The 15,149-nt window shown below is 51.0% G+C and overlaps 1 protein-coding gene across 5 annotated transcripts in view; it reads left to right on the top strand.

Annotated features, from left to right (window-relative positions):
- Positions 1-15,149, top strand: part of NEGR1 (neuronal growth regulator 1) — a 194,223-nt gene that overhangs the window by 119,843 nt on the left and 59,231 nt on the right. For all 5 annotated transcript variants that reach the window (XM_032118737.1, XM_032118740.1, XM_032118739.1 and 2 more), the window contains exon 4: positions 2,303-2,434. In XM_032118737.1, the coding sequence (XP_031974628.1) occupies positions 2,303-2,434 (132 nt within the window). The remainder of the gene's footprint in view (positions 1-2,302; positions 2,435-15,149) is intronic.

Genomic DNA, 15,149 nt, shown 5'->3' with positions numbered 1-15,149 from the left:
TGGGGGACACTCCTCAGGAAAATGCTGCTTTTATCAGGACCGTTTTAGAAGTTTGAGCATCCCTTCAGGAACAATTAAAGATATTCCTAGGAATCCTCAGGCCTTCTTAAAATGCCTTATAAAAAATATTCTCGTTAAAATACACTTCTCAGGAGAAGAATAGTCCAACTAAGATGGTCACATAATTGGGGCTTTGTGAAGGAACTGAGGAACAAGAGTGAGATCAAAATCTTAGTGAGATACAAACTAAAACTGTCCAAAACTGTTGCACAGAAATGAACAGGACTTTTTTCTTTTTGACAATTCTATGATAAATGGAAAGTATTTCTTACTTTTCAATAAAAGTAGATGAACTCATTAATAACTCATAAAATGCAATCAAAATGAGAGTTTTAATACAGGCTGAGCTTATTCCTGCAGATATCAGTTCATTTTTACGTGAGAAACATTGCACTTTTGAATGAGCAGTGTGTGACTCTTGGGATATTTCAGAGCTTTAATGTTCAAACCCAACCCAACAGTTCCCCTTTTCCAGAGGCAGCCAAGCCCAGGCTGGCCCTGCTGGTGAGCACAGACCCAGGGAGGGGACAGCGGGTGGCAGAGCCCAGAATCCCAGACTGGGTGAGGCTGGAAGGGCCCACAGTGGCTCCTCTGGTGCCACCTCCCTGCTCCGGCGGGGTCATCCCAGAGCCCAGGATTGAGTCCAGACAGGTCTGGAATATCCCCATGGAGGAGACCCCACAGCCTCTCTGGGCTCTGCTCAGGTCTGGGCCCTGCCCAGGGCAGCAGTTCTGCCTCCTGTGCAGGGGGAACTTTTCCTCGTGTCCTACAGAGTGTCTCACTGCATTTGATGAATATTCCCTTCAATTCCCAATAATTCTCCTGTTTCAGCGCTATCTTTCCCCTCCACACCAGCAGTGCTCACCAGGCCCTTCCTGGTGTGTGTTAGTGAGTGCTGCCGTGCCCAGAGATGTGCTGGGAGAGCTGCTGTGGGACCCTTGCACACTTTGAAACATGAATCCATGTGCGGACACACAAATCAATTCACCCCTTGATGGCCAGGACATAACAGTTCTGCCTTGTCCCCACTGCCCACCCTGGGCTTTTCCAGAGCTCAAAAGCCACAGTTATTAACAGCCAATTAAAGGCTTTCAGGCTGGGAAAACACTTCCAGCAAGTCTTTTAAATCCTCAGGCCTATAATTTCCAGCATCTGTGGTCATGGCTGCTGTGAGCTGCTGTGCTAAAATAATAATTACATGTAACTTTTTGGGGTTTGTTGTGCGGTGAGCACCTTGTGAGGAACGCAAACCCACTAACTGGCCATTCCCTGGGGCACACTGCTGGGAAGGAGTGGGACGATAACTCGGGAGCAGGGAGCAGTTTCCATGTGAGGGATATCCAACACTCCCTGCCAGGTGGGAACCGAGGCAGGGAAAGGCTGCGAGGTGCTGGGATTTCGGGAGCTGTGGCAGTGCCTGTGCTGGCTGTGCCCCGTGTCAGGGGGGATAAATGAGCTGTTGAGCTGGGTCAGTGCTCCTGGCCGTGAGCAATTCCTGGTGGGCGACAGGGCACGGAGCAGGCACGGACACCAGCATTGCTGTTTGGTTCTCTGTCCTCTCCCACCAGGTCTGTGCCTGCTCTGGGAATCACTCACGGGCTGTCCTCGCTCCTGTGTGACACAGCAAACGGCGAGATCCCATTCCTTTGGGTCCTGTGGCCAAGGAGAGCTGTTCATGTTTAATTAATGAGTGGCTTTGGTCCCTGCAGCTGGCCCTGACCGCTGGCTTTGCTCCGTCCTGCAGGGGCAGGGCTCTGCCTGGCTGCAAACCATCAGCACTCAGGGGTGCTGCAGCTTTGGAGGCGGGAATGGTGGAGTCCCAGGCTGGTTTGGGTTGGAAGGGATTTAAAGCTCCTCTTGTTCCCATGGGTAGGGACATCTTCCACTGTCCCAGGCTGCTCCAAGCCCTGTCCAGCCTGGCCTTGGACACTGCCAGGGATCCAGGGGCAGCTACAGCTGCTCTGCTCTGCTCTGTGAAACCCATCAAGTGCAAATTACTCTCATATATCTGGAAGTTGTTGAGCTTCACTTTGGAGATGGGTTGGGAGAGAACCTTTGGTCACCCCCAGGAGTTTGAGGGGATTTCAGCTCACCTTGGAGTTGGAGTTCCTGGGTGGAGGCTGCAGTGGCTCCAGCTTCCCTTGGGTGTGTGTTAAACTCTCAGGCTGCTGTGCAGATGTTGAATTCCAGGTGTTCTGTGCTCAGCCTGCAGTAATTCCTTTCTGTGATTATTTCATTTCAGCCAAGCCCTTTGAGAGCGGGCAGTACCTGGACATCTACGGAATTACGAGAGACCAGGCTGGGGAATACGAGTGCAGTGCAGAAAACGATGTCTCAGTCCCGGACGTGAAAAAAGTAAAAGTCACAGTAAACTGTAAGTCCCATTGTTTGTTACTCCCTCAGTGTGGTGGAGAAGCGGCAGAGAAGGAAAGTCTGGAGCAGCAAACTGGAGCTGCTGGGTTTGTCCCAGTGGCAGAGGGAGCTGTGCTGTGTGGTGTCACCTGGGTGTCACCAAGGAGGGCACAGCAAGGTGCAAGCCGTCCTTTCTGGGTGATTATCTGAGCAGGTTCTGGAGGCTGCTGTGGATGTTGGGCTGAGCCCTTCCTGGTTTATCTTGTCACGGTGGTGCTGTAGGTGATGTAAGGAGATGAGAAACTCTGGGTCATTAGACAGGGGCTGATGTCCATGGAAGTGTGAACTGTTCTCAGAGGAGGCAGCAGGGCGTTCATGCAGTCCCCACTGGAGGCAGGGGGGACCCTGCTGCGTGGTGGGTGACACCAGGAGCCACCTGGTACCTGTCCCTACAGCCTGTCTGGTCTGACCAGGTGGGATTTTCACACCAAGGAGGTGTTCTCAGCTTGGGTCTGAATCTGCTTTAGCACTCAGCGTGATGTAAAATATTCTTTTTCCCTCCAACATGTGAGAAAAAACAGGCAAGACAATGTGAATAATTTCTCTTGTTCATTCTAACAATTTTCTTCGGTTAACTTCAATTACCCAGTTTGTAATTGGTTTCTGGTTTCGGAGTTGCTGTGGCAGCTTTATTGGTCACAAATACGAGATGTCAGCATTTTTTGTCCCCCAGAGACCTTGTCCCAGTTGCTGTGGGCAGCAAAGCCCCTCATCCCCCGTCACTGTGGGGCCACTACTGTCACCCAGGTGTTCAGGGGTGTTCACTGCTGCCCAGACTGTTCCCGTTTACGTGGCACCAGGGTTCCTTGGGCACGTGGGGACAATGCAGTGGCACTTCTGGAGCAGCTGGATCGTGCTCTGGGTGCCAGGGCAGTGCCCTGTGCCGGGTGATGCTGCTGCAGGGCCCAGCCTCAGTGTGATGGGCAGCGACCCTTGGCCACAAGGACGGACCTGGCCTGTGGAGCAGCTCAGGAGGCTCCCGCAGGCTCTGGGGCTGCTCTCGCTGCTGCTTTGCCCTCCCTGATGTGTCTCCACCTCCCTCAGCTTTTCTGGATTCCTGAAAACCGGCAGTGCTTGGAAAACGTGCGGGAGGGAAACGCACACTGGCTGGTGCCGGGGGGAACGAGGGCACTCTCTTTTTGTGCAGTAGGTTCTTCCTTCAAAAAACCTTGTGCAGACCTTGCCCAGGCCTGCCCTGGGTGGTTTGGGGTGACACCTCCACAGGAGCTGTGCTTCCAGATGGTCTGTGGTGTCACATAAGCACAGGGAGCTTCCAAACAGGGAGCTCAGCCTGGTTTTAGCCAAACAAACACTGCCTGTGTTATTTCATATCAGGGGTTTTAATAAGGGAGAGAGCAGCTGACAGAGAAAGGGAGAAGGCTCAGCCTGCTCAGAGGTGTTTGTGATCTTTTTCTCATTTAAAAACCCCAGTGGATGTGGTAAACTTAAGGACTCTCTCTTGCCTTCCAAGTCAGCCTAGCCAGGCCCAAGTCCCAGCCTGGATCAGAGCTGTGCTGAGGGATGTGCAGGCTCAGGAAGGGGAGCAAAGGGGAATTGTCTGTGGTGAAGGACGTGCAGGCTCTGGAGGTCCCGTTCCTCTCTGCCTCAAGCGAGGGGTGCTCAGGCCTGACTGTGGCACTCAGTGTGAGGCACTTTGTGAGCAGCTCAAACATGTCCTGGGCTGCTCAGCCAGCGGGCTCGGTGATGCTGGCTGCAGCCTCACCCTGACAAATAAAGTGTCAAAACTAAAGTCATAAAGCTGCTCCTTGTCCCAGCACAGCCACCTGGGCCAAGCTGGGAGTGTCCTCAGCCATACCATGGATGTACTGGTACCATGTCAGATTCAGGCAAACTTCTAAGTCTGCACTACGAATATGCAGAGTATTTTAATTTTTTTTAAAATACTTCTCACAGCTCCAGAAGGAGGGGTGGGAATCTCATGGAAGCAGTGTAAGCTGAGCTGTGGCTGCAGCTGTAACAGTGTGCGCATGGCTGGTTTGTCACAGTCAGCTCATTGCCCACACAGCCCCGCGGGGCTGGGGATGTGTCCCCAACAGCTGAGCACGGAGCAGGAGCTCTGTCAACATCTGCCTACAGTCACTATTTGGAAGGAATTTATAGCAAGTTTATTTTCAAGTTAAAATCTGGAAAGCTCTCAATGAAAGAAATAAAAAAGGGAAGAAGCCCTCAGGTCCCCTGGCTGGGCAGTTTCCTTTGTCAAATGTTCTTCAGTCCTGTTTCTTCTTTAAAGATACCTATTAGTTTCCATAGCAAACTGCTAAGAGCAAGGCTTTCTCCCCGGAAATTTCATCCTTTTATTTGGTGCCTGTGGACATGGGTCAGTGGTGGCTTTGGCAGTGCTGGGGGAAGGTTGGACTCCCTGTTCTTGGAGGGCTTTTCCAAGCTAAACAATTCTGTGATTTCTTTTCCTCTGCTGCTGCTCTCACCCACTCCTGGTGTCATTCCGTGATTCCTCTCCTGGTGCGGGGAAGTTCTGCTCCTTTCCCAGGTCCCTCCACTGTGCCTTTAATGCCACTGAGTTGTGACCGAGCTCCTCCGTGAGCGTCACTCAGGCTGTGACCCACCTGTCCTCCTTCGGTCTCACAGGGACCTTGGCATTCCAAAAAACGTCCATTGCCTTTCCCACGTGGAGCATTTATGTGGGAAATTCTCCTGGCAGTAACGTGTGTGGCTTGTGTTCCAAACCAAGGCCGGGCTGGCCGGGGCCTGGAGCAGCCTGGAGCAGGGGTTAACGCTGCTCTGACAGCCCCTAACAGTGCCCCACGTTATTAAAGGGGCGTTCTCTGCTGCAGCCCTGGGAGCTGCAATAAATCAGGGCTCTGTTGCTCCCAGGTAATAGAAGGCATCCACGAGCCCTGAGCGGTTCCAGAGGGTACAGGCAGAATTTGGGACGTGGATATTCGTGGCACGGAGCAGCTGCTCAGCCATCCAGGCAGAGACAAGAGAATTACCAGGTTTAAATTACTTTGTGAAATTCAAGTTTCTTGGCTGGGCATCTTCCAGCCCTCCGTAAACACGGAGCTCCCGGCCCACGTTATGGCTCTAATGACTTACAGGGGGTTTCATTCTACTGCTGGATATGCCATAATCTATATCTTCTACCTAATTTATGTGTGTCCCCCCTAATTTCCCTTTGAAAAATGGTGGCCTGAGAATCTGCCTGAATTCCAGAAGGATGGGGGGGTAAGAAAAAGAAAAAACCCATTGAAGCTGCTGGTTGGTGCTGAAAGAATACTCCACCAAATCAAGTTAAAATAGATAAGACGTAATCCAATTTCATTTCACAAGTAAATCCTATTAGCATTTTCCATTACATTTTGTAAAGCAAATACTGATTTATAGATTATAATATTGAACCCTGCTTTGAATGAACCAGTGTGTGGATTTAATGTGTCATCTGAAAGCTGGTCTGAAACTCTCCATGTGCTACTGTCACTGCACTCCTTCTCTCCTGCACTATTACTGTCATGCTTAAAAAATCTTAAAGGCAGCTGCTAAATCCTAGAATTTCCAGTAGAGCTGAGGCCACAGAACAAGGATGAGGAATGGGATGTGTGCATCAGGAAACTGGCATTTATTTGCATTTATTCCAAACTGTCAGCTGTCTAAGTAAATAGAAAATGTGGATTTAAAGTGGAGTGCTATTGTGGAATTCCCTTTTTTTTAGGGTAATACATGCTAAGGGTCAGTTTTCCTGTAATTGTACCTTGGACAGCTCCGGTAGAGCTGGAGCTCTCAGACTTGACTGAATCAAGATCCGGTGGCTTTGGGGAGGGAAAGGACATTCAGCTGGAGTTAAAATAATTCAATAATTTAATTTCAGGCTGCACACTGCAGGCTGGGTTGGGGGTACTCACTGGGGAGGTGACAGTGAGAGCTCCTGTGCTGAGGGTCCCAGCTGGCACCGGGCAGTGCCACTGTGCTCTGCCCTGCGGGCTCTGCTGGCCTGGATGTCGGGGTGCTCCTGGCAGCACAGGAGGGAGGACAGGCCCTCATTCCAGGGCCAGAACTCCCAGGCAGGTTTTTGGCATGGGTTACTTTGCAGGAAATGATGTCTCATGCAGCCCAGGCTCCACCTGCAGCGGTTCTGCCTCCCTGTGCCACAGAGCACAGAGCTCACCTGCCGGGTTCTGTGGGCAGTAAAAACAAAGAAAACTCAAAATAGTGCAGACACTGAGCCACGTCTGCCTGCAGCACCATCTCTGCGTGCTCTGCTCCATCAGGCCTTGAAAGCCTTGAGGGAAGGGAGTGGGAGTGGATCTGTTCTCTGCAGAGGGTCAGGATGGACAACAGGAGGAATTTCTTCACAGAAAGGGTTTTTAAGCATTGGCAGGGGTTGCCCAGGGAGGTTTGGAGTGCCCATCCATGGAGGAGTCCAAGGAAGGGCTGGATGTGGCACTCAGGGCTCTGGGCTGGGGACAAGGCAGGGATCAGGCACAGCTTGGACTTCACGATCCTGGAGGGCTTTTCCAGCCTCAGGGATTCTGTAATTCCATAGGCCTGGCTCTGGGGCACTTCCCTGTGACAGTGGGACACTCAAGGGGTGCGAGGTTCCCCCAGCAACTGCGGTCACCCTCTGCAGAGCGTCCATCTCAGCCGCTTGCTGGATCCACCCAGAGGGTGACTCGAGTGTTGAACTCATTTCTGGGTGGTTGAACTCATTCCTGGGTGGTTTTGTCCAGTTTTCAGGCCACTTTTTCCATTTCCCTGGATGATTTCAGGGTTCTCATCTCCAGTTACGGTGTTAATGAACCCTCCCCCAGCAGCAGGCCCAGGACTGGTGTCCAAGTGAGCAGATGGGAGCAGACCAGGAGCAGAGTCTTGCAGGCACCGTGTGCTCGCCTGAAGGCAGATTTTAGCCCAGCTCAGCTGGTTTGTGCCTGGGAGCCGTGGTCAAACACAGCTGCTGCCATCCCCTGCTCCGGGCAGGAACTGCTGACCTGCCACAGTCCTTTCCTAACCAACCTGCTCATCTCCTCATCATCTTCCACACCTCTGATTGCTTGAACAGCATTTCCATGGGCATTGGAGAGAAATGGGCTGTGTGTCATTCCCTGGCTCCTCCTGTGCTCTCCTTGCCTGAAAAAGCTTCACCCAGGCTGTGGTTGGTGCTCAGGGCTTACACTGCAGCCCTACAATTGTGTAATTCAGCCCTTTAATGAGTTTTTGAAGCTCATTGGGCTGATTTGGTTTGTATCAGTTTGGTTTATCCAAGTACTCACTGCATTATTTTTTCCTTGTCTTAACCTGAAATACAAAACAAAATATTGGAGTCACTGACTTGGTGAAATCTTGTGTTTGGAATGATTCTGTCCCAAGCCTGGCAGAGTTCAAGAGTCTGGACAATGCTCTTGGGCACAGGGGGCACAGTGACTTGTGGGGGTGTCCTGTGCAGGGCTGAGGGCTGGATTCCATGATCCTCATGGATCCCTTCCAGCTCAGCACATTCTGTCATTTAATCCTTTCCTTTTCATGCATGTGTTTTGTGTTCTTCAGCAAACCATCTAAATTTGAGGCTTGGGGGCTTTATTCCCAACTTTATCAAGTTTTCCTGTGCCTCTGGGCCCTGGGTCGGTGTGCTCAGAGCAGGTTCCACGTTCCCTGGGTTATGGCCCTGCTCAAGTCGGGAGCAGAGGGACCCTGGAAGGACATCCCAGTCCTTCCCTGGGTTTTCAGCCAGCCCAGTGCCATTCCTGTGGGCTCTGGGGAGTGTGTTCCAAAGGCTGTGTGGGATCCTGTGCCCTTCCCGCTGGGATGCTTTGATAAGGAATTTCAGGCAGTGGGGTTTTTTTGGTGCAGGAATGTGTGAGTTCCTTGTGAGGAATTTTAAGTGGGGTGTTCGTTTTCGCTTGGCCAGGCCGGTTGTGCAGAACAGCTCCCCTCATTAGCATTTCTCCCCTCATTAGCATTTCTTCGAAGGCGCCTCGCTGTTGCTATGGTGCTTTGCATAATATTATGGATAATACTCCGATTTTACTTTGAAATCAGACATCCTGTACAAGCCACGCTGGCCTAATTATATCTGTAACCTTAAATCTCCTGGGGAAAAACACTGCAGGACTTCAGGGCTTGGTGGGGCTGCCAATACCTGGACATGTCGCTGTGGCTCTGTTTTCCCAGGAAGTGTCCTGTGTGAACCATCCCTGACCTAGGATCAGCATTTCCTTGGCAAGGTTTTGAGTTTGGCTTCAAGAAGGAAAATTGCCTCCGTTAAATTCTTAAATATGAAGACAAAGCCCACATATTTTCTGGAGGTCTCAGTCCTCCTCTTGCTTTGGCACCAAGTATAAAATTGCTCAGAGCAATTTAACTTTAATTTCCACTTTCCTCTAATGAAAGAGAGGGGAGGAGAGGGCTTCTCTTGAAGCAGTAGTCAATAACTCTGATTCTTTCAGTTTTTAATAGCTCCCAATTTGCAGCTCCATCTTTGTATCCCTGACTGAGTTTAGGATTTGGGGTTAAGGTCAGCATTGGCTTTAGGAGCTGAGTTTCACTATCAGGGGGTTTCACTGCTTTGGAAAAACACATTTTCCTCAGTTCTCAGGTTGGCATTCCAAAAGGCGATTTTGGCCTCTAAGTGGCACTGGGGACTCCTGGAAATCTGACTCCTGGCTCATGTTTGGTTCTTTTCATGGCCCAGTGGGGTTCAGTGCCCTGTGGGGTTTGCAGGACGTGCCCTGCTCTGTGTGATGCCCTCGGTCTGGGATGTGTGGGTGATGTTGGTGATGCTGGGGCAGGGTCCCCAGGCTCCAGCTGTGCCCCTGGCCTGTGCCAGCTGTGCCCAGGGCACGGCTCCAGCCTGCCCTGTGTGCCATGAAAGTTCAGATTTTCTGTGGGAAGGCAGCTGTGAGGATCCCCTTTTGGTTTGGGATTCATTCCCCGAGGTCCAGCAGCTGCAGACGTGGGGAATGGAGTGTCCTCCCTTCGCTTCTTTGCATCCAGAAACGTTTGCAAGAGACCACAGCTGGAGTTGTGCTGATGTTCTGAGTGGGGACAACAGTCCTGCTCCCTGACACGCTGCTGGGGACTGGGCATGGGCTTCTGCAAGGATGCACTGGACGTTTGCAATGTGGTCAGGCCAGGAGCTTGGGGAGGTGCTTTTATCCTCCCAGCCAGCCCAGCTCCTGGCTCGTTCCTCCTGCTGCTGTTCAATATTAACCTGATTCTGCAGATGGGCTTCTCTGTGGTACAGCTGCTCCAGCCCGGCCGTGAGAACTCTCAAATTTGGGATACTGCTTCAATTAAAGAGTCTGGGGGAGGCTGTCAGAGCAGTGATGGAGGGGACAGATTTCCTGCAGCACAGCACACGCAGCTGAGAGGAGGGAAAAAACAGGACTTGGTTTCTGTATCTGTGGGTTCAGTGTGTGAGGACACAAAGCTGCCCACTGGGCTGAAGGAGGTGAGGGGACAGCACGGCCCTTGTGGAAATTTGGATCATGGTTCAAATCAGGGACAGCACAGCTGGGTTTGGGTGGAGCCATCAGGCAAGGGCTGCCAGCAAAATATTTCAGGTGAAACGAGTGCAAATAAAAGGTTTGTGTTGGGGGTTTTTTACATAAGATAAAGGCCTTCTGCTGTCCTATAAATTGGAGGTTTTGATCGTGCACAATGTCATCAGTTGGGGTTTTTTTGCTTTTTGGGTTTTATCTTGTTACTTTTGGTCACCAGTAGGACTCAATTCTTATTTAGCTAATTTGCAAGCTGGTCTCATCACTGAGAACTTGTCTGAGTTATGTGATGTCCTCTCTCATAGCAACACTTACTGACAAACAGCTTACACCAATTCAATCAAAACTGGTGTGGCAATTAAAGCCACCTCTGTTGGTTGGGTGGGGAAAGAATGATGCTGCTTTGAGGAAAATCTTTCCCTTCTCTGGTGGAGAAATAATCCTCTTGTGAAGTAATGGTTGTCATTTTATGTCCTCCCTGTGTTTTTATTAACATTTCAGAAGTCAGATTAAAACAATATAGTTCACATTTGTGACTCGAGTGCAATTTGGCTCCTAAATTAATATCGATTTCTTTTGGGGGGGTGATGATTTGTGCAGAGGTTCTGCAAACTCTGTGTGGTTCCTGCAGATCCCTGACAAACACCTCTCCTGTGGGAGCGTGACAGAACTGATGATGATGTTCCTGCTCGGAGATGGTGGCATTTGTGCTAACACAGCACATAATCAGGGCTTTGGCTACGCCAAACGAGCGCTGCTGCTGAAGGAGCTGCGGCATTAGCGCTCAAGATCTCTCTCCAGCAGATAAGGAGGATGTTTTTCATCTTCCCAAAGAAATTCTCTGCTTCGCTCTGCCAAGAGGTGTTGATTGGGAGGGAGCAGTGCCAGGGGGGTGGTGCAGGTCTGCCAGGGGCAGCGAGGGCTGCCCTCCAGCAGGGTCCCAGGCCGCCCAGCAGGGTCCCAGGCTGCCCAGGGCACGGGGGCTGCAGAACCAGGGTTCAGCCTGGCTGCTTCCATGGGTAAGGAGCTGGTACTGCAGCGTAACACCAGCACTGCTGCTGCAAAGGCAGATGAGGAGCTGCGGCCACAGGAACCCCCTGAGGTTCTCTCCTCGCTGTGTTAGAGCGTCTCCAGCTCTGAGCTGTGAACCACATTGCAAAGCCAGGTTAGGCAGGGGAGGTTTAGGTTGAATATTAGGGAATATTTCTGCATGGAAAGGGTGGTCAGGCCTTGGCAGGGGCTGCCCAGGGAGGTTTGGAGTGCCCATCCCTGGAGGTGTCCAAGGAAGGGCTGGAGGTGGCACTCAGGGCTCTGGGCTGGGGACAAGGGGGGCATCGGGCACAGCTTGGGCTCGGTGATCCTGGAGGATCCAACCTGATTCTGTGAAATAATGGAGCAGCCATGACACACGGCCCTAAAATTGGTGGGAAATACTGTAATCAATACATTGTTGCTGGTTTTTACAACAGCACCGTGTGAAGCTCTCAGGCCATTGTTGGTGAAAGTGTGGAAGCAGCCCATGAATCTGTGGGCAGAAAAATTCATGAAAGGGTTTTTAATAGTTTTTATCTACTGTTCTACTCTTGCTGTCATTTTGAAGTCAAAGGAAGGTTCCAATACAATTCTGGACACCTCTGTGCATCCACGTCTTCTGAAGACTTTCTTGCATCTTCTGGCCTCAGGGGCAGCAGGAATGTGCTCCTCTCCATGGATTTGGCTCTCTGGAGGGTCAGTAGCTCCCCTCATCTTCAGAGGTGCTAAAATCTCCCATCTGTGGGTGGATGTTAAAGCCCCAAGCTGATGGCTGCGGAGCCAGGGAGTGGCTGAGGAGAGGCTGTCCTGGGGAGCCAGTCCTGCTTGGGGTGGGGGCCTTTTCCCACCGCCAGCTCTCCAGCCTCCAGGTGATCCCACTTTAAACACCAGCGAAATACAGTTCAGGAAAATTGAAGCTTTAATAGAAGATGAGTCATCTCTAAAGAGCTGCTGCGTTTGAAGCAGCAATTTGGAGCAGAGCTGTGTGAGACTCCGGGCTAGAGCCAAAATTAATGGAGAGCTCTTGAGCTTCCAGGAGTGTTCCCTCGCCCAGATCACTCTTCAGCAAAAACAATTACTTAAAATACTTACTGATAGTCAACACACTGTAAAGCAATCTTTCTCCTGTAATTGCATTGTTCCTGGTTGCTGTGGGGCTGAGGCCTCCCTGTCCCTTGCAGAGCCTTTGAGGTGATGGTCAGAGGGGTTTGAGTGCAGCTGCTGACACCAGCTGGGGTCACAAAAAGCCAGGCCTGAGCAGTGTGTCAGCCTTGTGCAACTCTCCATCCCCTGGGGTTTTTTCATGGTTTTTATCCCAGTCATTGCAGTTTGAAATGGTTCTGCACTAGGAGTGTGCTGTAATGATATTATTACAACCTGATTTCTCCTGGTGACAGGGCTGAGGTTCAATTACCTCCTGTGGTGGCAGGGCTGTGGTGGAGGCAGCAGATGGGAGCTACAGGAGCCTCAAGAAGTCCTCAGTGCTGTGGATGCAAAAGACAGGAAAAACTGCCAGCATCACTCCTCAGGCATTATAATCCATAAAGCTGCTGCTCTTCATCCCTTCTGCTCTTCTCAAATAAAACCAAACTGTTGTGAGGCTGAAGTGACCTTTCCTGCACCTTGGAGCTGCAGAGCAAACACAAGGCTCTGTGATGGAACTTGGTGCCTCCAGGCATGGACCACATTGTTTTGGTTCCTGCTGCACAAAGATCTTGATAGTTGGTGCTGGACTGGGAGAATTCAGTTCTCCTAGAAAAATTGCCTTTAAAATGCACCATTTCCAGTGTATTTGGAACCAAATTCTGTGAAATAGCAGATGTATCAAAATCCAGGTGTTGTGCTGCTTCTGCACCTGGTGGGATCGATGGCCAAAAGAAAGAGAACAAATCTGGAATTATTTCTCAAGGCAGCAATTTCCTGAAGTGGGGAGCTCCCGGTATTCCAGGTCTCCCATGTAAAGCCAGATCTGCACCCAGGCGTTGGCTTGGGATCTCTTGTCCCTTCCTGAGGAATGTGTGACATCCTTTGGAGATGAGGGGCTGTCACAAGAACATGAACCCATCCCTGGCACAAGCTGTGGAGCCCGGGATGTTTCTGGTGTCCATCAGTGGCTCTCCCCTTTGGGCTCGGGGGAGGCCTGGGAAAACCCTGTCAGAGTCACTCTGAGGTGGAATTTTAGAGTTTTATTTTTAAATTACAGTTGTTTTTGTTTTTTATTACGCGGACTCTTCCCGGGAGTGAAAGCAGCCGGGATTTCCGTGGCTTTATTGCTTTTAGCAGAACCCCCTGAGGCCGTGGCTCTGGGTGTGCCCTTGTCACTGCTCCCTATCAGCTCACATCTGCCACGGCTCACTGGGGAGGGGAGCCAAACCCTCCCTTTATGTAAACTTCACTTCTTTTTAATACAGAGCAAGAGCTTCGAGACCTTTCATGGCTCCTTCTCATTCTTCATGAGCTACATATGTACATCAGCTCCAACACTCTGTCAGGGAACAGGGGTTTTCAATCAAAAAGACTGTCAGGAAAGCTGATTCACTAACAAGAAAGCTGTCAAGCTGTGACAGCTGCTGTCTTTGCAACCCCAAACAATCTGTTCAGTGCTAACTCTGACTTATGCTTCCATTTATTATACAGCAGTAATGAGTTCTGGCCTCGGAAGCAGCGTTTGGGGGACTCACCTGGATGCTTTGGTGGGGATGTGCAGCGTGTCAAATCACATCCGAGCTGGACATGAGCGGTTTGCTGCAGAAAAGTTCTGCTTCTGCCTTTTGAGTTCTTTTTTTAAATTCCAGTGTCAGTCCTTACCTCATTTTTGTACTTAAGTGTGAATCTGGAGATTTCATTACTGTTGGGAGCTAACAAGAGTATGATTTCTGATTTTTCCCCATTGTGTTGAATAATGGATTTCAGTTTAAAGACAACGTGTTTATCCCCAGAAACGAGTGAAGGAATTGGTTCTGGTGCTTAATTATCCCAGGATCTCAGAGACCACAAAAATCCTGGGAAGGAGCTGAGGGCTCAGGCTGGTGCTGCTGTCCATGTGTCAGCATTCACACTGTCAGCCTTTGCTTTTAAAATGAGAAAAGAGGAAGAGCATTTGACATCTCCTCAAACAACATCTTCCAGCAGTACCTTACCGTCCCTAAATCTGCCTTGCTGCAGTTTAGGCTGATTACTGCAAGCCTGGCCCATCAGAGAGATGGGGTAGAGCTGATTCCTCTTCCCTTCCGTCGTGCATATTCAGTGCTGCAGTGTATCCCAGCAAATCACCTTCTGCAGCTCTGCTAAGCCAAATTCCTTCTGTTTCCCTGAACTTTGGGTGCTCCAGCTCAGCCCAGGAGTGCGTGGCCCTAAAGCAGGTGGTTTGCTGTAGGTAGCGAGTCTGTGGGGCACCTCTGGGGGATCCTGGCTAATTGTGGTCTCAAGTCATCAGGTGAGGGCAATAAATTCATCAGAGACCTGCAGGATGGCTCCAGGTCTCAGGTGTTTGATGGTGACTGTGCTGGGTTTTGGGGGGGGTCACGCTGCAGGTGGGGGCACAGACAGGCCCCACCATGGCTGTTTGGGGGCTGGGCACTGTGCAGGGTGACCCCAGCAGGGTCACTCTTCCTTGATCCCGATGAGGTGCCCCTGGTGTGGTTTCTCCTTGCCTTTGGTGTCTCCTGCCTGCCTTCCCTGCTCCTGTGGGACTGGAGCAGAGCTCTGCCTGTGTTCCCAACCTGCTCTGAGAGATTTGCCTTTTTAGTTCCAAACTTTCTTTCCTTGGAAAACTACCAGCTTGCTTTAATTCCTTTTCTTCTCAACTTTGCTGCCAAAAGTTGCTACTTAGTAATTCCTGGAATTCGTTGAAGTCCATCGCTTTTATCTTCCTTGGAGGGGGAGAAGCAGCAAAGGCAAAGCGCTCGTGTCTGTCACAGCCAGGCTCCGGGCCAGCTCTCCCTTCTGGACTGGCACCAGCTGTGTGGCAGCGTCCCCATCGCTCCTCCCTGCTCCTCAGTGCCACTCTGGGATGCTGAGACTCGTTTTTCCCCTTCAGCCCCCCCAGACACACTGGAACTCCCAGCAGGCCCGGTGTGCAATGCACCATCGGGTTTGTGTTTGCCCGGCATGGTTTCAGTCACTCTCGTGGTGAGGATGGTGCCATCGGCACCACCATCTGAGATGCTCCTGTCC

This window comes from Corvus moneduloides, chromosome 9, assembly GCF_009650955.1.
Source record: "Corvus moneduloides isolate bCorMon1 chromosome 9, bCorMon1.pri, whole genome shotgun sequence".
NCBI classification, from domain to species: domain Eukaryota; kingdom Metazoa; phylum Chordata; class Aves; order Passeriformes; family Corvidae; genus Corvus; species Corvus moneduloides.
This window is presented reverse-complemented; position numbering and strand designations above follow the sequence as displayed.